The sequence below is a fragment of the Pristiophorus japonicus genome, chromosome 12 (genome assembly GCF_044704955.1).
Source record: "Pristiophorus japonicus isolate sPriJap1 chromosome 12, sPriJap1.hap1, whole genome shotgun sequence".
NCBI classification, from domain to species: Eukaryota; Metazoa; Chordata; class Chondrichthyes; family Pristiophoridae; genus Pristiophorus; species Pristiophorus japonicus.
The window spans coordinates 173135172-173159884 of NC_091988.1; the positions used below are offsets into that span (position 1 = coordinate 173135172).

At 38.3% G+C, this 24713-nt stretch overlaps 2 protein-coding genes across 3 annotated transcripts in view; both read right to left on the bottom strand.

Moving 5' to 3' along the window:
• Positions 1 to 1260, bottom strand: part of LOC139277055 (peroxidasin homolog) — a 294289-nt gene extending 293029 nt beyond the window's left edge. Inside the window, exon 1 of the mRNA XM_070895068.1 lies at positions 1061 to 1260. Coding sequence (XP_070751169.1) covers positions 1061 to 1221 — 161 coding nt within the window. The 5' untranslated portion in view covers positions 1222 to 1260. The remainder of the gene's footprint in view (positions 1 to 1060) is intronic.
• Positions 1261 to 5311: 4051 nt separating this feature from the next.
• Positions 5312 to 24270, bottom strand: LOC139277056 (protein-L-isoaspartate O-methyltransferase domain-containing protein 2-like). 2 transcript variants are annotated; one of them, XM_070895069.1, is made up of 6 exons: positions 24183 to 24270; positions 19716 to 20040; positions 18090 to 18192; positions 12413 to 12584; positions 9874 to 9997; positions 5313 to 6272 (listed from the first exon to the last, which is right to left on the bottom strand). In XM_070895069.1, exons 2-6 carry the CDS (start codon positions 20020 to 20022, stop codon positions 5890 to 5892), a joined length of 1089 nt encoding a protein of 362 aa, XP_070751170.1. In that variant the 5' UTR covers positions 20023 to 20040; positions 24183 to 24270; the 3' UTR covers positions 5313 to 5889. The 2 variants fall into 2 exon arrangements, with proteins under 2 accessions (XP_070751171.1, XP_070751170.1); XM_070895070.1 differs by lacking the exon at positions 24183 to 24270 and having other exon boundaries at positions 5312 to 6272; positions 19716 to 20034.
• Between the last annotated feature and the right edge of the window lie 443 nt (positions 24271 to 24713).

Sequence of the window (24713 nt, forward strand, 5' to 3'; positions counted from 1 at the left end):
TCCAGTAAACACTCAACAGTAAAACGCTGTTCACCCAGTGGCCTTGTATCATACTTTGTGTATAAGGTTAAGTTTCAGTTCTTGCTAGCCAAGGAAAGCTGACGTTTGCATTGCGCATTAGTAAAAATAAATAAACTAAGTAATCAGGAGAAAGCTCAAATCTTAACCATCTGCTCTCAGCCAGATCACCAGGATTCAACCGTCTACCCAAATGATATCTTAGTAGTGCATTTCACAAAACTAGTCATGCATGAACCCCAGAAACATACAATCCAGTAGCTAAGAAACACGATATGTTACAGTATTTTTTTCTCTTGTGCTCACGCATTAATGTTCTGTTATAATGGAGTTTCTGGGTATGTTAACTGACCAGCGAGTACAGCAACTTCTCAGCATCATTGAGTAAAATTCCAATTGACGATCCCTCAATCGGAGAAGGGGGGAAACTGATGGGACACATCTGGCAAACCTCAATCAAAGGAGGGGAAAACTGATGGGACACATCTGGCAAACCTCAATCAAAGGAGGGGGAAACTGATGGGACACATCTGGCAAATCTCAATGGAAGAAAGCAGGGAGATCCAAAACAAAATTTAAAGAAATAAAACATTCCTAATACTTCTTCCAGTAATTGTTAATGTAACTCTATTTATGGCTAACCCTTTGTTTAACCTCCTGAATGCTAAAGAGAATGCATTACTTAGTATTCTGATTACAAACATATATTTAAAACAAATAAATATTTATTTTGGTTAATCGTTCTTTTACTTTATCAATTATTTTCTTAATTATGTCCATGTTAAAAGGGTAAAACATCTCCTCTAGCATCTTCCCAACTACGGTGAATGCAAGTCGTCCAACTAAACAGTCAAATTTTGGAGACTAAAATATGGTCGTCCAACCAACTGGAATCGTTAAATAAAAGTTAGCCTAAACTCGTGCTAATTCTAAAAATAAAAACGGCGCAGCTTGGATACTTTTTTATTCCACAAAATTTGGGGTCTGCCGCTGATCCGCAATCAAATGAGCAAAACAGGCTGGAGTACAACAGGCTACTTACAAAATAGTTGTCTGTGCAGAAACCTCGGGGACATTTTCCAGCATTAAATGCATGCACCGCACCGTCGTCCGAAAGCAAAGACACCGGCTTGGGCAAGACGAACACAGGGGAGAGAAAAACAAAAAAACGTTCACTAAAAACACGAACCATTTTGCCAGCATGATGGAGCGGCGCCGAGTTTACTTTTATCCGAGCGCCAGTGGTCAGATTCAAGCTCAACTAAACTTTGAGCAGGAGCCTGCAGGGGGCACGTGTACCCTATCAAACCAGTCAGTTTCAACCCGGTCACTTGCACACAATCCTGTCTGAGAATTGCGGAACGAATCCATTATCATACATACATATATATATATATTATATGAAAGTCACTAATATCCACATTTGATATGTATGTATATTAGACTATATATATGCCAAATATAGCTTACAATATTAGCGACTATTTCTTTACTTTTAATGTTATACAATTTTCAGATTTCGCCAACTTTAATATTCAGGTGACTAGAAAAATGCATTTCTCGGTGTATACCAAAATGTACTCCTTGTTTTTGTTTAAATGTGCTCTTAGTTTGAACAATTTGGTGTGTTGGTAAACTGCAGCCCCATCGCAATGTGCTTAAAGGAGCCGCCTAGTGGCTAAAATGCTCCTGTCCCTCAAAAATAAGGATGCCAACTAATTTAACGCTAATTGTTTTAATCTTGTTCCACTTCAGTCCTGTAAAATCAGCGACCCACAGAACTGAATGTAAACATGAAATGGTTAGTGAAAAGCATACATTTGTAAAATCTGAATTTCAGTAGCTTTTTTTTATAATTTTAATGGTATGTAGTTACTTCTGAAAAGATTCATGTTTTGTACAAATCTGTCAGTGATGTTTAGAAATCACCCATATCAATATTTTATCATGTCTCTCTGAAACGTCCTAAAGTGCTTCACATACAACGAATGTTTTTTATGATGTTGGCTGAGGGAAGGATCTTTGCCAAGACGTCGTAAGAACTGATCTGAGGGATGATCTAATTGAGGTGTTTAAGACGATTAAAGGATTTGATGGAGTAGAGAGAAACTATGTCTTCTGGTGGAGTCGTCCAGGAAAAAACCGCATAACCCTAAAATTAGAGCTAGGCCAATCAGGGGTGGTAGCAGGAAACATTGGAGCAGAAATCTGGAACTCTCTTCCCCCCAAAATCTGATTAAAATAAAAGGACAGTACCGACAGTAATGTAGCACTCCCTCTAAAGTGCCAACCTAGATCACTGGCTCAACTCCTGGAGTGGGTATTGCCTCAACAGCCTTCGGACTTATACACCAAGCTGAAACCACCATAAGTGTTATAATGTGTGGTGAAAAAAAAAGTATTTGTGTCATTATGATAATTACAGCATAAGCTAATCTGAATTTTGAGGAAAGACTCCCCCCCCCCCCCCCCCAAAGATAGTGACATTGGGCCATCATTTGCCGTGGCAGGGCATCTAATGGCATCTGCTGTTACTCAGACTTGCTCGATCACGTTTAGGCTTTTGAATTTGTGTGCCAAGTTGCTGAAAATGCAAGCTGATAATGTTACATCGAGGGAAATTGAGCATCTGGGCCCTGAGTGAACAGGGAAAGCAACTGTGTATCTCCTTAACCAATCAGATTAAAAGATACCACCTAGCAGGCGCATGGGAACACCATCACCTGCAAGTTACACACCATCCTGACTTGGAAATATATCGCCGTTCCTTCATCATCACTGGGTCAAAATCGTGGAACTCCCGCCCCAACAGCACAGAGAGTACCTTCATCACAAGGACTGCTGCTGTTCAAGGTGGCAGCTCACCACCACCTTCTCAAGGGCAATTAGGGATGGGCAATAAATGCTGGCATTGCGAGTGATGCCCACATCCCAGAACAAACAAACAAAAAGAGAACTGAGATGAAAGTGCAAGTTAAAGTGGGTGAATTCAATGTGAAATCAGGTACAGAAAGATAAATAGAGGGAAAGAAAGATTGAGACACAAAGGAAAAAAGTTAAAAACAAAATTAAAAGCTAATTTTTTAAAAATCTCTTAAGACCTGAAGGTATGCAACGCCACAATTGTAATAGTTAATTTCAGTGTCAGAGAGGTTGACCGGCAGTAATTAACACTTATTACATCATCAAAAAGGTATTTATACTGACATGGACAAGACTCGGCGAGTTTAGTTCTTATCTATCTTGTAAGTACAGCAGCTGCACGTCGTTCAATGCATTTCAATGTTGAGCCCCAAAGACAGAAAGTTTGGACATTCCTACTTTAGATTATATTTTATGCCTCTCTGCTGATTTTCTTTTTCATGGATGGAAACTGAGGCAAGAACTTTCACAAAGCTTACGGCAATTTTTGAGTTTAATCGTGCACGGCCCTTGTCCAAAGTTGCTGAAGTATTGGTACATAAATAATGGTGGAGCGGTTTTGACAGTAATTTATGGCTGAATATGTTTTTCATAAAATTCTGCAAGCCCCTTGGCATTTTATACGAGGCATTTTATGTTAACCTCTCTGTTCCAATGAAAACCCTCCCAATGTTCAACTTTTTCTTTTAAAACCTTAATTCCCAATATTATTCTGGTCAATCTTTACTGTACTCTCTCTGGCCCTAATGATCTTCCTACAGTGGGGTGCCCAGAACTGTATCTAGTGCTCCAACTGTGGCTGGCCCTAGACATTAACTTATTTTTTCTTTTTGTAGTCAGATTCTTTATGCATAAACCCAAGAATACTATTTGCCATTTTATAGTCTTTTCCACCTGCACTCCCACTTTAAAAGATCTATTAACTGCACCCCTAGGTGGATGAAGGTATATAGGAAAGGTGGGGGGAATGTGTTTCGAACTATTTGCTCCCAACAGAGGATAAACACCAACATAGACTGGCTGAATGGCCTATTTCTATGTCGTAACCTCTGTAGATCTCTATTCCTCCATACATTAAGAATCTTACCAGACAAATTTTATGGACAATAGAATAAAAATGGGAATCTATACCTTAATGTGCAATGCCTCAAAATATGTGAATGTACACTTAAACATACAGTGGACCATAATTTCCTCCGAGCTGTTCCTGCTCCACTGCTGTAACTTTGACATATATTTTATGCAGCTATGTATAGTTATGTATATGAATGTACTTTTTTGAGAACAAAATAAAGTCTATTTATGGTACTTTTCTTAAACTGTTATTTTACCCTAAAATATACACATCACATTTCTGTGCATTGAACTGCATCTGCCACCTATCTGTCCAATATGCTAACTCATATCCTCTTGCATTCTTCTTCATTTTACTGTCTGCTAATTTGGTAACTTCAGCAAACTTCAATATCATTCTTTTTGTGTCCATATCCAAACCATTTACTTAAATGGGAAACAAGAAAGCTCCCAGCACAAATCACAAGGGCACATGAACATCCTGCCAATCTGACAACGGCCAACTACTCCTGCTCTTAACTATATTCCCATGAGCCTCACTGTGCTGCTGCAAAGCAATTCTGGATGCCAGGGACAAACAGGTACCTCCTGCATTCAATGTTGCTATGGCACAAATTATGGAAATTACATTATGCTAACATATTTCCATCCTTTTGTCTATCTCTATGAGGGTCAATATATTGTACGTCACCTGTAGCTTTCGATGTCGAAGAGCTTTAAAGATGGACAGGAACCCAGAACTGGTCCTAATCCCAGTTCCTGACCAAGTTGTTGCCTCAGTTTCCATCCATGAAAAAGAAAATCAGCAGAGGTGCGTAAAATATAATCTAAAGTAGGAATGTCCAAACTTTGTTTTTGGGATTGCTTGGGTGTGTACTATGAAACTGCATCGGTTGTACATAAAAGTATTAATCAATGTTCATCCAAACTTACATACATGTCCCAAGCTTTGAATACCAACAGGTGCAGTGATTTGGGACTTACTTACCAATTAGGCAATAGCACCAAGAATCCTTTCCAAACCTCTAACAGCATGAAATTGAAACAGGACAACTAGCAAGTACAAATATAACAGAGTTCCTGGGCATAGTGGAAGCAGGCTGAAAATGTCCTCAAGTCACATTTTGCACACTCCTGATCTAAAGTGTACATTTTAAAAGTTTTAACATTGAGGAGACAGAAGGTTAACTATGTACCAACTTTTATTTCATTTTATTTATTGCAGAGAAATGACTAAACAATTACTTGCTTACATCAGTTCAGCTACCAAGCAATCTGCAAAAATATGAAAATGTTAGAGCAGTAACCAATGTTATTTTTTTAAAACTTGTTTTAAATTAAGAAGCTAATCTGAAAAGAATTTCTAAAGAAGTTACATCTTAACAATTGCATTTAAAAAAACCAATTTTGGCATATAAAGCACGGAACGTGCTTAAAATCTACCATCTTTACTCTAAACTAAACAGTATTAAATATTCAACTACTAGGTTATTACAAATTACAATATTTTGTTATACAGACAAGATACAAGCCACCGGAAACAGTTTTACAGGGATAGTCATTTTAAATTTCTCTATTCATCTTGTATGTTGATTTTAAAGAAGTGCTTGCCATAAATGATGCAATAATGTACAGCAGAGCCAAGCATACTTAAGTTTTGCAAATACTCTACATGGATAATGCCAGAACTTTTTTTTTTTAAAAAGGTGAGAGAAACTAGTCAATTTAGTAGTAAACTATTAATAGGAAATTGCTAATCAACCAAGTCTGTAAAAGTGCTCACTTATTTCATTGCAGTACATGTCCCCCTATAGTTTTCAAACTTTAGCTTAAGTGCAATATATTACAGTTATTACTAGCAGTCATTTCCAAGACTTATTTATCCCTGTAGTACAGTAGGTATAACTTTAATGGCTCAGGTAAAGGCAGACTCAGGATTTTTTCTCGAAGCAGATTTAATGGAGACTCGGATTTAAAGTCGCTGTACTCCTTTTCATCATCATCTCTCCTAACATCTTCCATGTCCTCACCATTATTATTGTTGTTCTCAAAAGGATTTGGAATTCGACTTGCAAAAACCTGCTTGTCAACAAGGACAATTGCATCCAAGCGTCGCCTGCGGATCCGCCTTCTTTTAAATCTGGATGGGACCTTTGGAGGAACTCCGCCATTTGACTTGTCCTGATTTATTGTATTTTTAAGAGTCCGACGAATGCAGATCCGAGTTAAGTCTTGGAGAGAGCCAACGCTAACTGAAGCTGTGGAATCACAAATTTAAGAAAGAATTCACATATCTATTTCTTTACAATGTAAACTAGCATAGACACTGATATTTACAAATTCTGCTCCAGAATATTCTCTGCACAGATCCCATTACCAAAACTATTACAATTACAATGATCAACTTTTGGGGGATAGGAGAGGAAAAGAATCATGTTTGATTCACAGCAAGTTTAATCTGATATGTGGATGATGATGCTATGGAGGAGTGTGAAAAAAGCCAGCAATTAAACTTTCACTGTATAACGCTGAGTTTTTTCCTGTTTGATAAGTAAGCAGATTTTTTAAAAATTCTAAAACAAGGAGATCTAATCGGAGGTGCACAAAATGATGAAAGGCTTTAGTAAAAGGTATTTAAGAGAAATTATTTCCACTGGTCACAAGTTTGGAACTAAAGTGCATAAATTTAAGATTAAAAAAAATAAAAGGAAGAAATTCAGAAAATTATTTTTGTGCAGATAGTTGTTAGGACAAGAAAATCTCTACCAGTGATGGAAGCAGAATCCATTTAGGATGGAAGTGGATAAATATTTGAATAAAAATTTAAAGGGGTATGAGGAACAGGTAGGGCAGCAAGTCTAAGTTTAGCTTTTCAAAAAGCCTTCTGAAATGAACTAACATTTCTACGATTTTATGATCTAGAACACTTAACCAAAGGAACCAAATCCTTAAAAATACAAGCAACTCAACTGTGGTTAAAAGTGAGTTGCAAAGGCAACAAAGGATCCCAAACAAGCAGAGAAACAAGAAAAAAAAACACAAGACAGTGAGGAATTGGAGCTGGAAGGATAACACAGAATGATGGTGCATGCAAGCCAGGTTTCTCAATTCAGCAACCTTGAAAGCAACTTGCTCCTGGATGATTGACAAGTAGCATTTTTCAGCCCTGGGTTGGGTGTACAGCATTTCCTACTACTACAGAAAACCCTTTTCAGTACACACAAAGAAAAATACAAAATATGTAATTTTTTTTAATACTTCTTTTGATTGCCCCTCCAATCATCCATCACCTCTGTCCTTGTTGATAGGCTCCCACTCCCTCCAGCTGTCCCAACGCCTCGAACTTAAAATTTTCATCCTCATGTTTAAATTGTTTTATGGCCTCACACCTTTTCATCTCTAACCCCCTCCAGCTCCACAACCCACCTCTGACTATTTCTACAATTCCCACTCCCTTCATCCCACCATTGATGATCATGTCTTCAGCCGCCTAGGTCACAGGCTCTAAAAATCCCTACTTAAGCTCCTCCGTCTCCCCTCTCCTCTTTTAAGACCCTTCATAAAGCCCAAACTTTGACCAACCTTCTTGAGCTTGATGCCCTTACTGCAAGTACTGTTGAAATCAGGCATTTTATTTTTTCTCCAGTCCCTTCCTACCTTAAAAATAGTAATTTTTCTTGTCCATTACTTTTTACTTGGAAGAGATAGTCCCGATTCCCCACTAGACCAATGGCTAAAGGCACTGAGTCATGTAGCACTAAGTTAGAGAGACCAGAAGTTCCAATTTGATTCTCAGAGTGCTATTCAATGATCTCACTTGGGGATTCACTTTGGGCATTATAATTGGGTTCCGCACCCCTAGGCTGAGGAGGGGAAAACGTCAGTTAAGATTCTTGCTCCAGATTGCTTTCTAGGGTTGGATAGTGCATATGCGGACATTGCATGAGAAGTTCCACTGTGATGCTCTTCAGGGTCAAACTGCAAGTTAAAAGTCAAGCTCACAAAAGAATAATGATTACTTTGGTAAAGACTGCTCGTGTCTAAAGAGTCAGACTCGAACAAGTGTCACCCCATTTGGGGGGGGGGGGGAAATAAATGAACTAAATTAAAAAAAATAATAGCACCTGTTGTATACAATATTCCAGCATTTATTAAAATACAAAAAAATAAGTTGATTTTCTTCCTATTTTATCCACTCACTCCTGAAGGTGTGGGCTCTGTTGGGGGTTAAGGTTCTACATGGGCCAGGCATCCTCCAGGAACCCACTCAAATGCCCATTATTCATGCGTCAGCCTTGTAGGGAATGTCACAGCAAATCCTGATTCTGTTCTTATTTGATGCCCACAAATGTGCACTTCTAGCAGAAATTTCTGGATAATGATCAGGGATAGAATTATGATGGTTAGACCCTACAAGTGTGGAAATCAATTGAGCATCCACAGTACAGCCCAGCTAAGATCACTTGATTCAATACACACTAGGTATCATACCTAGGAATTTTCTGGTCACTTTGGCTTGCTACTTCATTGGATAAATATTAATTGAGACAATTTTCTTTGTCTTTAAACCACAGCTCTGCCATGAGCACTGGCTACAGCCTGTACTTTACAAGGTTTCGTCACTTAGACCATTAAATTGCACCATAGGATATAATCATATGAACACTTAATGCATTAGTTTGAAATTCCTCTTTTGCAGTGGAGTCACTAATTCATTTAAAATAATGCTGCCACTAAAATTTCAGACTAATGAATTAAGTGGTATTCCACTGCATAATTTCAGAGGCTTCATTTCAATTCACAAGATAGTACAGAGGTACTAATATCAAAACATTTACTTGCACAAGGGAGAAATAAGCAAAATATGAAGCTTATCCCACCAAAAGGAAAACCTTTAGAATGTGTAATTCAGAAGAAATTGAATCTTGCTCACACCATATCCTCTAGATATTTTGTAAACTTAAACTAACCATAAACGTGTTCACAGATCAGACAACTTAAATGAGTAACGATCTTGGTTCCACAAATAATGTAGTCAACCAAAAAAATATATATGCAGAGATAGATATTGCACTTGAAGATGAAGATGATGTCCCTTGTAAGCTGCGCGGGTGAATCTGTGAAGGTACCGCGTAGGCCGCTCATAAGCTGCCCCGTTGAAGATACTGCGCGGACGTTGTCTGCGCATTTAAATAAACAGGCCACGAACCCACGGTGATATTTAGAGGGAGCATTGCTTGAAAGTAAATTTAGGAATAAAATAAAATAAAAATCCAAAGCGCTACTGATCAATCAACAGCTGTATCTACCAGCACAGTCAAACAAAGTGTGATTCTATTTCTTGGATAATGTAATCAGTGAATGCCAAACATAATTATTGTACTGTTCAATCTGTGAGAAAAATAATAAATTAAACTCTGTAAAGTTTAATAAAATATAGCCACTAATACTGTAAAAAACCCAGGTACTTTCCAACTACATTAGCATAAGAACAAGTATATTAGCGAGTTAAACTGCATGACAAAATCTCATCCACATATGTCATTCATTGAAAACATTCATGTAATTAACAAATCTCCAAAAAGGTAGAAAAATACTTTGAATTTGAAGTCTTTGAGGTTTAGTAGGATGCAAAAATCTGATGCACAACCGATACCAGAATTATGCAGACGTCTTTACAGTTTTACCAGTGCTACAGAGCAGATTTATGAAAATTCTAGTCATTCACTGTTGGGGGAAATATGCATAGAGACAAGCAGCTGGAAAGCAGATTACTGAATGCACCAAATCACTTAACAACATTTCAATTCTCATGAAGTATCTTATACTGATAAACTAAATCAAATTAATAAAACTTACGCAATTGGGCAGTTCGTACTTTCCCAGCATCTGTGCTGCAAGGTTGGATTAGAGGAGCAAAGGAGACAGCCAAGATTTTCTCAGTTTCCCAAGTATTCAATCCTGTACGCATTATTTTAGTAAGCTGCATTAAAGAATTCCGAGAAATATTAAGTTGCAAGTAGGAATAACAAAGATTTTTAAAGGGAATTTTCAAAATGTGACATAATCCCAATTATTAAAATGAAAAATTTATACATATATGGAATAATTTTACAAAATGTTGCTAATGGTTGGAATATCAGGGGCGAGCACAGGCCAAATTCCAGGTAAGTGCTACTGGCAGACAAAACACAATTTCAAAAAACTATTCTAATGTACAAACATTTGATGCAGGGGCATTGAACTACATTTTTAAAAAGCTTAAAAAATATTTGACTGTAATTACAAAATATGTATTTGTACAAGAACACAATGTAACAGATCCTGCAGAGATGTGGTACCTCAGTGACTATAATGTCATGTGTCAAAATGGAATCACTGAAAAGTAACAGCACCGTATTATGTCCCAATGTGCTTCAAAACAAAAAAGTTACTTTTGAAATGCAATGTTGCGGTTTACATTTAGGCAATTTGCGTACAGAAAGATGCCACACAAGAAATGAAATGAATGATTCGTTCTTGTTTTATGTGACAACTATGAAAATCAGTCATGAAAGAAATAACAGCACGGAGATCATAAATAATAAAAACATTTACTAGCAAAGGGAACCGAATTGATTTTTCCAGCATATTCTACAGATAATTCTTAATAGTATTTTGGAGCCTGTTCCCTGGAGTATTCCTTTAATAAACACTGTATACCCATCAGATTCCAGAACAAAAATTGTTGGCCAACTGTTTCAAGTCATCAGTTTCTCAGTAATTACTTGTTTATTATGGAGAGCTTGCATGGAGGCAAATTGTTTACTGCAAGTGAAGTTATTTGACTTTAGATTTGTATGCTGTGAGTGCATCAAAACTCAAGTTTCGTGTCACCTGATCAACATTTCTTGATTTACCCAAGGGATAATTTTACAAAATTGTGCTCCTTGTGTGGAACTTGAGTTCTGGGAGTATGTACTGGAAATTCACACACACGCCCCCAAAAGACAGGATAGGAAGTTGGGTGATCAGCAGTTTAGTGGAAAAGGGATTAAAAAAGCTGGAGGTAGGTCTCATGGACAAAATGAATTCGGAGAAAGCAGGAGAGGAGATAGGAGACTAGTGCGTTCAGAACAAGGACAGGGAGACGTTTGGCTTGGTGGGCAAGGGGAAGGAGTGGGTGTGCAGAGGCATTCACTTTTAGTGACAAAGAAATCCATGAGCTCTTCCCTATTGCTGTTGAAGGTGAGGGTAGAGGAGGCAGAAGAGAAGAGTTTAACGAGATGATTCGTTGTAAAGAAAAAAAGCCGGGGGATATCGTTGCATTCCAGGATCACTGAGTAGTGAGCAGTTTTGTTAGAAGATAGCTAGGCCCAAGTGCTGCCGATGGATGGCGAAACCAGTCATGTGCCAGTTAAATTCAAATCTGCACTCCTTGAACTTGTGGGAGTGAAAATGGAGCCATACCAGGGGGAACAATCTGGGTGAGAGAGTAAGAGCACTAAAGGCAGATAGGAGGGAGTGGGTGATTGAGCAGATTGATAACTGGAGGATAGAGGGCCAAAGGCTAGACAATTGGGAGTTTGAAAGTGCAGTTTTAAGTGACTGGGGTGGGGAAAAGAGTTTTTCCCAGGAGCAAATGCAAAAGAAAGTGGGATTGGAAGAAATTATTGCATAGGATATACAACACAGAAACAGGCCATTCAGTCCAACCAGTCCATGCCAGCGTTTATGCTCCACTCGGGCCTCCTCCCATCTTTCCTCATCTAAATCTATCAGCATAACCCTCTATTCCTTTCTCCCTCAAATGCTTGTCTAGCCTCCCCTTAAATGCATCTATACTATTCGCTTCAACCACTCCCTGTAGTAGCAGGTTCCACATTCTCACCACTTTGGGTAAAGAATTTTCTTCTGAATTCCCTATTGGATTTCTTGGTGACTATCTTATATTGATGGCCTCTAGTTATGCTTTTCCCCACAAGTGGAAACATTCTCTCTGTATCCACTCTATCAAAACCTTTCATAATTTTAAAAACCTCTATTAGGTCACCCCTCAGCCTTCTTTTTTCAAAGAAAAGAGACACAGCCTGTTCATCCTTTACTGTTATGTATACCCTCACATTTCTGGTATCATCCTTGTAAATCTTCTCTGCACCCTCTCCAGTGCCTCTATATCCTTATTATAATAGCAACCAGAACTACACAGTACTCCAAGTGTGGTCTAACCAAGGTTCAATACAGGTTTAGCATAAATGGGGGATGTGAGGGGTGAGGAATACAAAGAAGTGATCAGAGATAGCTTTGTCTGTGGTTGAGTCGATGAGTGTAGAGGTCACATAGATGGCATGGTTGAATGATGATTTATACTGCAAATGCTGAAGGCTAAATAAAGTTAGTTTTCTGGAATTAAACTGACCTTCTCTTCCAATGGCATGACAAGGATTCCACCGACTTTAATCAGATTTCTCATGAACTCTTCGTGGTCTTTCTGAACTCCTGCCCCACAGTAGACTCGGTCGTACTGACGACTATCTGAAGCAATCTCCAGACAGTTACCCACCACGAAGGATGGTTCGCAGAATTCAAACCTAAATTTATAAAATCATATTGCAAGTGTGAAAAACTCTTAGTTCACTTGACCACTATAATAAATGAATGTTTCTCGGATTGACAAGATGCAGCTTGTCATGTGCCCCTGGGATATGTGTTGGGACCTCTTTGACCTCCATACAAACTGATTTGCACACGAGTACAGCTGATCTATGATCAAAAGGATACCAAAGTATGGCGAAGAAGCGAGCACAGCAAATGGCAAGTAAGAATGTAAGCGACCACAGGAGAACATGTACAAGTTAAAGAGAGTGAGCAGATGTACAGGAAACAAAATTCAGTGAAAATAGATGGAAAGAGGTACATTTTGGGAAAAAGAGATTACAAATATTTCTGAAATGGCAAAATTCTGAATGAGAAGAACAGAGCTCTAGGGGTGTACATAAACATATCTTTAAAAAGCAGGATTGCAGGTGAAGGAGGTAAAATAAGATTTTAAGTTTTATTTAGGAGGCTGTGAATACAAAAAGCAAACATTTGAAAAAATATGTACATAGACATGTTTCGGCACAGTTCTGCGTAAACTATTATAGAAAGATACTGAAACCATTGAAAAAGTTGGTTCACTGGATGACGCGAGGATGGTGTTAATTGTACTCAAGTGATGTATGGGAATTAAGTGTGGGATTTAATTGGGGACGCTCTTGCTCTCATATATAAGTGGGAGTAGGCTGGGGTAGGGTGGTGAGATTATCTAAGGGATGCATAGTATCCAATGTGTGACTATGTGAATAAAGGTGTGTAAGCAACTAAAGACTAGTACTCTAGCCTTCACCACTTGGCTATCCCGCTTTTACAGATGGGATGAAAAAGTTATAAGAGATCTTCAAAACAAGTGCTATGCTCATAAAATAGAGAAGACCAAGAGTAGACATAATAGAAGTATTCCGAATTATAAAAGGTTTGAGTAAGAAAATAATGTAAGATTTTCATTGGTTGGTGAATCAATAACAAGGGCCATAAATTTTGAATGAATACTAGAAGTAATACAACAACAACTTGTATTTATATAGTGCCTTTAACGTAATAAAACGTCCCAAGGCACTTCACAGGAGTATTATGACAACAAATTTGACACCGAGCTACGCAAGGAGAATTTAGGGTGGGTGGCCAAACACCTGGTCAAAGAGGTAGGTTTTAAGGAGCATCCTGAAGGAGGAGAGGTGGAGAGTGTAAGACAGGGAATTACAGAGCTTGGGGCCTAGACAACAGAAGACACAGCCACCAATGGTTAAGCGATTATATTCAGGGATGTTCAAGAGTGCATAATTAGAGGAGCACAAATATCTCAGGGGGTTGTGGGGCTGAAGGAGATTACAGAGATAGGGAGGGACAGGACTATGGAGGGATTTGAAAATAAGGATGAGAATTTTGAAACCAAGGCATTGCTTAACTGGGACCCAAAGTAGGTGAGCGAGCACAGGGGTGATGGGTGAGCAGGACTAGGTGCGTGTTTGGACACAGATAGCCGAGTTTTCGATCACCTAAAGTTTAGGTAGGGTAGAATGTTGGAGGCCAGCCAGGAGAGCATTGGAATAGTGGAAATAGGCGGTCTTCATTCTGTGCCGAAAGGATATGTGGTCGAAAGCTCAGTTCAGGGTCAAATATGACACTATGGTTGCGAACAGTGTGGTTCAGCCTCGGTTAGAAGTTGGGGAGAGGGCTGGAGTCAGTGGCTAGGGAATGGAATTTGTGGCGGGGACCAAAAATAATGGCTTCAGTCCTCCCAATATTTAATTGAAGAAAATTTCTACTCATCCAGAACTGGATGTCAGACAACAGTCTGATAATTTAGAGATAGTGGAGGGATCGAGAGAAGTGATAGTGAGTTAGAGCTGGATGTCATCAGCGGACACATGGAAAAGGATAGATTAGAAGAATTTGTTTCAAGCAAAAGGCTATTAGTAGAATATGGAATATATCACAAGTGATTAATGAAGCCAAATTAATCACATTGCTCAAGAAGGTCTGGAGGTAGCACTTGAAGAAAAACAGTGTAAGGAAAGAAGAAAACAGTCGGTAAACTTCTCCATTATGGAGCTAGCAGTAGCATGGGCACAATGGTTAAAATGGCCTCCTTCTGATTTATATAATTTTATAAAGTTTTTCTTTTAAAAATGATTAAACTTCCCAGATCGACTAGAGGATAAACCCACCATCTGGTGCAACAGGTTTAATTAGCTGTCTGTGCTGAGTTAGCCCATTTCAGGATAGCAACTGGAGTAATAGAATTGATCTCAGTGCTCTTGGGCCAGTAAGGGGGGAAATTAAAATAAAAAGATTGATTGCTTTGCAGTGATCCTGCTGGAAAATGTTCATGTGGACATTAGGTGAAGACATGATTGATGCCTTTCATGATGGAATAACTTGCTAAAATTGATTAAGTTCACACATGAAGGTTCACACATAGGTACTACAACATGGCTGGCCTCTGTAGAATCACTACAGAAAGTGTTACTGCATTTAAGGGAGATAGGGAGAAAATAGCAATTTAAAGTTAAATGTTTCAGTTCAATTTACATTTAGATCCACACATTTTAAATATTCCTGATACATACAGCACAAATGTTGAATTAAAAAAAAACATGAAAATATTAGATGTTTCAATATGCTACAGGTCATACTATTTTTCTGAAATCAATTCAGGAGTATAAAGTGATTACAGTTTTGTCAAGAATGTGCAACTAACAAAGTTGAGAAAATGTTTGGCTTAAAAAAACATCTTCAGCAATTAGGTGTATGTTCACCATTTTGATTCAGTTCTACAAACCTCCAACACCTTATTTATATTAGCAAACAAGAGCAATTTACTGAATTAATTAGGTCCCCATTTATCACTTATCAATGTGACAAATATGGACACATTTATTGTTTCATTTCCCTGGTGCTTACAAAAGGGAGAAAAAAAACACTATTTTTTAAATAGTCTGCAGGGAATTCCTTGATTTCAATCTAGGAATATTGTGGCTTGGGTAATTATATCTATGAAAGCATAAAATGAAATACTGAGAATACTGGATTCAGGTTTGCTTGTTCTCTAAATGACCATTATAAAAAAGTAAACTATTTTGGAGCATATTAATTGCTGGCACTGAAAAGTTAAGAGTTTATATAATGAGTCATAAAAAACAAGGTATGCAATAGTCCAATGGCCACCAAAACAATTTGTGCCAAGATACAAGCACTATATAGATTAGGTGCAAAAATTAGATTTGTATTTATTTCCCATGGGAAATATACAAGGAGCTGGCAGGAGGACATGGAGGGGTATCTTGTGCAAGCATAGGTAATTTTTAAAACAGTGGGCTGGAAATTGTGGTCGGAGGCTTCCCGCATGCGAATGCCTCCGAACCGCAAGTAAACGCCACACCTACTTGGTGCCTTCGAAGACTGCACTCCTGGGCCTGCAGGCATACGCCTGCATAAAGGCCCACGTATCCCAGGAGAGCATGCGGTTCGCAAATGTCCCTGGGATCATGTGGGCAAGCCCAACCAATCACAAAGGGAATTCCCATTATGCTTATGGAGATTCTAATTACATATGGAATAAGAACATAACACAAGAATTAGGAGCCGGAATAGGCCATTCGGCACCCGAGACTGCTCCACCATTCACTAAGATTATGGCTGACCTACCTCAACACTTTACTGCACTATCCCCATATCCCTTAATATTCAAAAATCTAGCGATTTCTATCTTGAATATACTCCACGACTGAGCTTCCACAGTCCATAGGGTAGAGAATTTCAAAGTTTCACCACCCTCCGAGTGAAGAATTGTCTCCTCATCTCAGTCTTAAATGGCTGACCCCTTATTCTGAGACTGTGACTCTGGCTCTAGATTTCCCAGCTAGGGGAAACATCCTCCCTGCATCTACCCCACCAAGCCCTGTAAGAATTTTGGATGTTTCAATGAGATCACCTCTCATTCATTAAACTCTAGAGTAAATATAGGCCTCGCCTACTCAATCTCTCCTCATAGAACAATCCCCCCCATCCCAGGAATCAATCTGGTGAACCTTTGTTGCACTCCCTCTATGGCAAGTATATCCTTCCTTAGTTAAGGAGACCAAAACTGTACACAATACTCCAGGTGTGGTCTCACCATGGCCCTATACAATTGCAGTAAGACATCTTTACTCTTATATGTAAATCCTCTTGTAATAAAGGTTAACATACCATTTGCTGTCTCAATTGCTTGCTGTACCTGCATGTTAACTTTCAGGTGATTCCTGTACAAGGACATCCACGTCCCTCTGATCACCAACATTTCCCAATCTCTCACCGTTAAAAAAATACTCTGCTTTTCTATTTTTCCTACCAAAGTGGATAACTTCACATTTCTCCACATATATTCCATTTACCATGTTCTTGCCCAAGCACTTATCCTGTCTACATCCCCTTGATGTCTCTTTGCATCCTCCTCACAACTTACATTCCCACCTAGCTTTCTATCATCGGCAAATTTGGATATATTACATTTGGTCCCCTCATTCAAATCATTGATATAGATTATGAATAGCTGAAGTCCAAGCACTGATGTTTGCGGTACCTCATTAGTTACAGCTTGCCAAACCGAAAATGACCCATTTATTCCTTCTCTTTTTCTGTCCATTAACCAATCCTCATGCTAGTATATTACCCCCAATCCATGAGCCCTAATGTTATTTAATAATCTCTTGTGTGGCACTTTATTGAATGCCTTCTGAAAATCCAAATATACCACATTCACTGGTCCCCCCTTATCTATTCTAGTAGTTATAACCTCAAAAAACTCTAACAGATTTGTCAAACATGATTTCCCCTTCATAAATTTGTGTTGTCTCTGCCAATCATGTTATTTTCTAAGTACCTTGTTGCCATATCCTTAGTAATAGATTCCAGCATTTTCCCTACTATTGATATTAGACTAACTAGTCTGCGGAATTCCCATAAGCATAATAGGAATACTCTTTAAAAAAAAAACACTTTCACAACACTGAAATAAAAATAAATCACATGGTCAAAATGAATTAAAATACAATTTAATTAAACATTTAAAACAAAAAATTAAATTTTTTGAAAAATAAATGCAAACATTTTTCCTGGGGCCAAAAATAACCTAAACTAATTTTAAAGATTTTTGTATGGCTAAATCATTTTTTTTAAATTATTTTAATATTTATTTAAACCCTTCTTTAAATCCTTACGTTGGTAAAAGGGTAACAGATCTCAAGTTCCAGCTTTTCACTCATTCGCATCGTATGTGGAAACCCGGAACTTGCGGTGCACTTATAACATAGGCCCCGGAAAATGCTGGCCAACATATAATTTCAATATGGTGTGGACTAGCCAGCCTGTATTCTGCATGTGTGAAATTTTAATTGCTTCAGACCAAGCAACTTTAGATTCGATATAGGCTTGCCTGGTTTGGAAAGGGTTCTGCTTTCTCCCTCAGCATCCACTCAATTAGAAACATTTAGCTCGAGGTCTAAAGTACTCACTTATCAAAGCTGTCACTTGTCTTGATGAAGTTCTCAAGCTTTTGGTTGGCATATTCCACAACATCAACATGTAGCTCAATTCCATGATTTACTCCAAAGGGGCCTGCAGGAAGAGGCTTAATAGTTAATGAAAGTAACTGTAATCAATAGAGGAAATCCAATCTACATTTAAATTTAATACAGTTTTATTTGCTAAAATCGAAAGTACTTAATGTTATTCTTTCTACTGTCAAATTGGCTCAAAATGCATTTAAAATGCATTTTCTTTACAAGATATAGGTTATATTCAAATAAGACTACGAGCACTAAACATAATAAGCTACAAAATACAGTGTACACATGTATTGTATGGATAGAACAATTTTTGTGACAAGTTTTAGAAGAAAAATCACAATTTTAACACAATTGCAACAGGAGTGTATTATTGCAATGAGGATGCGCTTAACAGCCATAATACAATAAAAGTAGAATTTATTACAACACATAAATACATCAGATGCAATATATTCAACCATCCAAGGTAAGAATGTGACAACTATGCTTATTGAGTGAAATTGAGTATTGATAATGGAAAGGGTATTGTCACAGAAAAAAAATGAAACCTTGATGTTGTGTAAATTGATTTCCCCCAACCTGCTGCAAACTATCAATTACAACATTCAGAAGCCCATGACATTATAATTTTCTTGTTTAATCCAACAGCCATCGATAGTATTTTGGTCAGATAGTAAGCAAAAATTCAAGTGGCACAAGGATAACAGTAATGAAAGATTTAGCTCTAAGTTAAATATTAGTTTTATGCCAATTCAAATCATCACCACCTCTGAATGTTGCAAAATACCCAAGTCATGTGCTACTCAAGACTTACAGTCCCAACTTTGGCAATATAGAATTATATCTGGAAAGAGTGAAGTACAAGAACAACAAGTTGCATTTATATAGCACCTTTAATGTAGTAAAATGTTCCAAGGCGCGTCACAGGAACATTAGCAAACAAGATTTGACACAGAGCTACATAAGGAGATATTAGGATTGGTGACCAAAAACTTGATCAAAGATGTAAGGAACTTCTTATAGGAAAAGAGTGAGTGAGAGAGAGAGAGAGAGAGAGAGAGAGAGAGGTGGAGGGGTTTAGGGATTTAGGGAAAGAATTCCAGAGCTTAGGGCCCAAGCAGCTAAGACACAGCCACCAATGGTGGAGCGATTAAAATTGGAGAAGGGCAACAGTCTAGCATTAGAGAAGCATAGAGATCTCGAAGGGTTGTATGGCTGGAGGAAGTTACAGGGATAGGGAGGGGGGAGGCCATGGAGAGATTTGAAAATAATGATAATTTTAAAATCAGGTCAGTGATGGGTGAATGTGACTTGGTGTGAGTTATGATACAGGCAACAAGTTTTGGATGAGCTCAAGTTTAAGGATGGTAGAAAAGCATCTGCTCGTGTGTAACTGATTAATCTGGTAACTAAAACTGCTCAGTGAGATCATTAGTTCCCCTTATATGTAATACTGTCTTGTAACAAACTACAGTATGTGTTTTCTTCATACTATATGTAGCTTTCAAGATATGTCACTGTACTTAGCGGAAACCTTAAACAAACTGTAACTGTCTTAACATATTGGCTCACCTAAAATTAAGCCAACCATTGTACTCAAATAGCCAGTGCCACTTCCAAGGTTCAAAAAGGACAATCCTGGCTGTAGGTCCAGTGCTTCCATTACCTCAGAGTAAATGCAGGGTGCAGACAAATGGATATTACCATTTTTCCAAGCCAAGTCTTTATAGGCATTATCTTTGTAAATTTCCAAGTAATAATCAGCACGATCTATGGCTCGGAAAGCTTGCTCTACCACCTCGGTTCGGATGTAGTGTGCTTCTTTCAAATTGTCGATTAAATCATCATTGTCTTCACCAGCACTCACAGCACCTCCCATCTTTCTCAATTGTTAGAACTGCGCATTAAAGTTAAGAAATTGTGAGATACTATACAGGACAAAGAAGACAGCATCTCATTGTTATTCAATGATATGATGTTAAATGAACGTTGAGTAATACATTTCTAAAAGTAAATTTTTTTTTTTTTTACTTAAAAAGATTAATTTACAACTCAAAGTTTGTATTTTAAATTGGTGTTTGCTAATATAGTCTTCAGCTCCCACCAAAATGTAGGAAGCTACAAATGCATAGATGGAAATCTTTGGGCTTTCTTTCCCATTGAGATGCATACACGGTGTTTCGCTGTACCATGTAAAACATCATCTGAACAAGAGTCCACATGAAGCAACATGGTGGCAAGTAGGTCTAAATACTTAGCTGTATTCTTTTTTGAAATTACATTATTAGCTGCTATGTTAATCAAAAAGCCATATTACTAAAATGTCCAGTTTATAATGACTGCCTTAGTGGTAGGCTTTAGGCAACCTTCTCTACATGTGCTTCAGAGACGGATTTCACTATATATTTACTACAGACAGATAGCTGGCTGCCAACAAGCTGAAATCTAGCACCACTAAATGGCTTAAAAATGCACTACAATGAATGTTGGCACAGCTGGAAATGTATTGCCTGGTCAAAAAATATACCAGAATGCTTGCTATTGCCCTAAAATTACCCATGTATTTTGGGTTCTGCAGTTTTTAAACTTCCTAATGAACATGTAAACAGGTTTTTTTAAATCATCTTGAGCTAGGAAAGCAGTAATCTGCTTAACATTCACAAAGTACAAGTAGTGAAAGGAGTTGTCAAAATAGATTGATTGATAACCTATGATCCAGTATTGGATCTACGATCAACATCAGAGACCCCATTGCCCTGACTCTGGATTCCCACCTTACATCACGTCACACAATTCCAACACTATTTAGTTTGACTGTAGCTTATATTGAACAATTTCATACCACATAACCTGTATAAAACTACACAAAAAACTACTTAAAATATTTATTTTATTTTAGTACGCTCTGTCTCTGGTCTATCAATTATTTTTGTTTTACTGTTTTGACTACGACTTTCAGCAGCATCAAAATTACTTCAAAATAGGACTTCTGCTGCCTCAACAACCTAATGGGCAAGGACACTACTTAATGCAGTAATAATCCATTTACAGGTCAGAGGATCCCAAATTCAATCCCCCCTCTGTGCTGAGTTAGCTGACCTTAGGGAATGGGAGAAAATTAGCCAGGGTTCCAGTTCTTGCTCATTATTCAGTGACCCCCTCCCCCAACCAGAAAGTTATGTGTGTGTTCAACAGGGTCAGGCTAAGCTTTGATACCTTTTGTAGACAAATGTCCATTCACACTCGCTGTTTCAGTTCACACTTGAATAATGGGCAGTGCAGTGAGATATTGGAGAGTGGACTGTGCCTGTGGGACAACACCAACAGTCAGTTCCTTCAGGAGGAGGAACAAAATTTAAAATAGATGTCCTCTGTCTACTAAAAATAGACATACGAACACTGTCACATTCCTATTTGTAACCTTTTGTTTACATTGTTGCTAGTTGGTCAGTCACCATACCAGGCTAGCCATAGAAGACAAGATGTCACCACAGCACTCTCCCTTGCTCCAGCTCCTGCACTGTCTGCCCATGTGACACTTCCATTCAAGATCTTCTCACACACACTCTCACCATCTTCCTCATGGTCTTCTCCCAGCTGAGACTTATTCCATCACCTTCCAGAAATACCGATCTTTAGCCATATGACATACACGCCCTGCCCAATGCTTTCTTGTCACAATATGGTATGTTACTTCATCATGTCACTTCAGCATTGGTCACTTGGGTCTCCTGGCTTATACCCCACATCTTCCTTCCACACCAGTATCCAATCTTTGGTTCTGTGCTACATTGTTGCTAAAATACTACAAATCATGTTGTATTATTTCAGTTTATCTATGCAGTATTTCTGCAATATTTCTCATGATAATTTTCAACAACCTATCTAATTGTATCCTGGTTAGCGCTGTAGTTTAATTATTTCACGTGATCCAGCAACAATAAAAAAAACTAGCAGCAATTTTGATAAACAAATCAATTCTCGAGAGCTTTTAACAACATGATAGCCTGAGGTAACCCAAGCATGTAGATGATCACATTGCATACAACTCAAATATTTACACCAAGTTTCACTTGAGCATGCCAAAACATTTAAAAAAAGCAAAACATTTTGCAATGCAGTTGAGACTTGGGGGCAAACTGCAACAAATCTCTTCAGGGCTATACAGAAAAGCAACACAAGTGGTACACTCTGCATGTGGCATGGAACTTGCAACATTTTAAGAGCTTCTCAAACCTTCCCAGTTGGAAGTAAATATTTGGAATTTCTGACCTGATAACTATCCCTTGTAAGATGATTTAAAGGCTTGCTAATCCACAACATTTTTACTGGTTTTGTAATTTTTCAGCAATATTTATTATTGGAGTGAAAAACTTCTGGATATCCCACTTCCCCAACAGTCCTCTCCCCCTGCCCCAAGGCAGCGTGTCATGTCAGAAGCAATTGATCTCTTCTAAAATAAACCATTATTGCCAATTTATACTGAACTTAATTTCCACTATGACTGGTAGGAAAAAAATCATTGATAGAAAAGCTTTCACTGTTACCTGCTAAACTAATCGCTCAGTGCGCATACAAAAGCTTTTAGCAAAGACTCTTCTGAAGTCACTAAGCACCTTTGTATTTTAGCTACATGGTTATAAATCTGGGCTTGTCCCATGTTCAAACAAAGGGAGCTTTATGGTAGCTCAAGAACAAATCAGGTGCAATCTATCATCAGACGTGGTTCTGTGTTGCCTAAGTTTGCAATTATTACACTAAACAGAATGCAGATTTCAGCAATTTTAAAACTACTTTGACCTCCAAACTGCAGTAGAACCAGGATGTGAGCCTGAAGATAGTATTTTACTTCCACTGTGTAGCCCTCGATACAAATAAGGAATATATGGACCTTCAGTAGAACAGTATTAAAGACAAAATTAAATATTTCTTTACATCTGCTGCTAAAACTACTTAATATAAATGACTAGGTTAAATACAGGCCACTATATATTGATACTGTACATTCTTTTTGAAATGTGCTGGCTTTCTTGCTCTTACTCTTCTTGAACTATAAAGCTGCATGTGAAATTTACAGAGTACAACAATTCTCAACATCAACCATGTCTTACATTATACAACATAGGAAAGTACACAGACTGAAAAGACTCTGCAGCCTATTCAGTCGGTCCCAAAACAAATACCATTGAACCATCCACTTCCTCAAAAGTCTATCTAATTCTCTTTTAAATTTTATATACTAGCTGCCACCACTGTCTATTCTTGAGAAGTGGTTAAATCTAAGTTACCTATGTATCTTCTAAGCTTGCCCCCCATGCTCTGGCGTTTGTGGCAATCTCAAACATATCACTGAGGTCAATGTATCCATTCCCATAAATTCTTAAAGTAACCAATGCCAGGCTCTTCAACCACTTCACATCGCTCAGATGCTCAAAACTTAGGAGGATTACATAGGATATATGGCACGGAAACAGGCCATTCAACCTAACCAGTCCATGCTGGCATTTGTGCTCCACTCGAGCCTCCGCCCATCTTTCCTCAACAAAGTCTATCAACATAACCCTCTATTCCCTTCTTCCTCATATGCTTGTCTAGCCTCCCCTTAAATGTATCTACACTATTCGCTTCAACCATTTCCTGTTGTAGCGTTCCACATTCTCACCACTTTGGGTAAATAATTAGACAATCAATTTGATGGCGCCTTTCTGCACTGCCTCCAATCAGGATATCTTGCAGTAGAGGGGCAATCTGAAAGCACAGTTTTGAAAATGATTCTAACATCCTCTGTTGTCAATATTTTGTTGTTATAAATACAATCTAGCGGCTATTCCCCCGTCTGTCCTGACGGTGGCGCTGTGCCTCACTTGTCTCGAGCTGCGAACATCAGCCCGCTGCTGCAACACAACACAACACAAACCGGGCCGCCGCAACGACATTTTCCCCGGACCGGTCAGGGTTTTAATATTTTTTGATATATATTTTCTCTTCATGTCACAACGCAAGTATTGAGGAGAAGGCGAGCACCGACTCGCCGCTTACCGCGTCACGCTGTCTGGGCTCTTTTGTCAAACTGCCGTTCAGTACTCAGCTCACTTCACCATGTAAACACTAAGCAGTGACGGAGGCAGGAAGTGCGTCAGTCGCATGCAAATGAAAGGGTAAATATATGCTAATGAGGACGGGAAGGATGGCGCCTGCGCAGTCTGGCTCCCCGGGCTTGCTGATGATTGATGAACTGTGCTGTCTGCCCAAAAGATTTCCAAAGGTGAAAAGGGGATCCTAGACCCTGAAAGTCAAGCCACCCAAATATTTTCAATATTATTTATGAAATAATTCATGCTGTCAAAATAGGCAAGTTTCATTTTTATTAAACTTATTTAGGATTTTTACCAATGTTTTGGGAATCGCATTCTGCAGTTTTGTCAGTTCATAATTTGGGCCTACTAATTTGTGGCAACCGAATCATTTAAATGTTCTATTACTGTGTCAGCTGTGGCTCAGTGAGTAATACACTCACCTCTGAATCAGAAGGTTGTGAGTTCAAATCCTGCTCCAGGGACTTGAGCACAT

Coding starts and splice junctions, on each gene's coding strand:
- LOC139277056 (XM_070895070.1), bottom strand. CDS start 20,022: ATGGGAGGTGCTGTGAGTGCTGGTGAAGACAATGATGATTTAATCGAC. Junction 9,998..12,412: donor TCATGCCATTGGAAGAGAAG/GTCAGTTTAATT, acceptor TCTTTAATGCAG/CTTACTAAAATAATGCGTAC. Junction 6,273..9,873: donor AGTACGAACTGCCCAATTGC/GTAAGTTTTATT, acceptor GTGATTCCACAG/CTTCAGTTAGCGTTGGCTCT.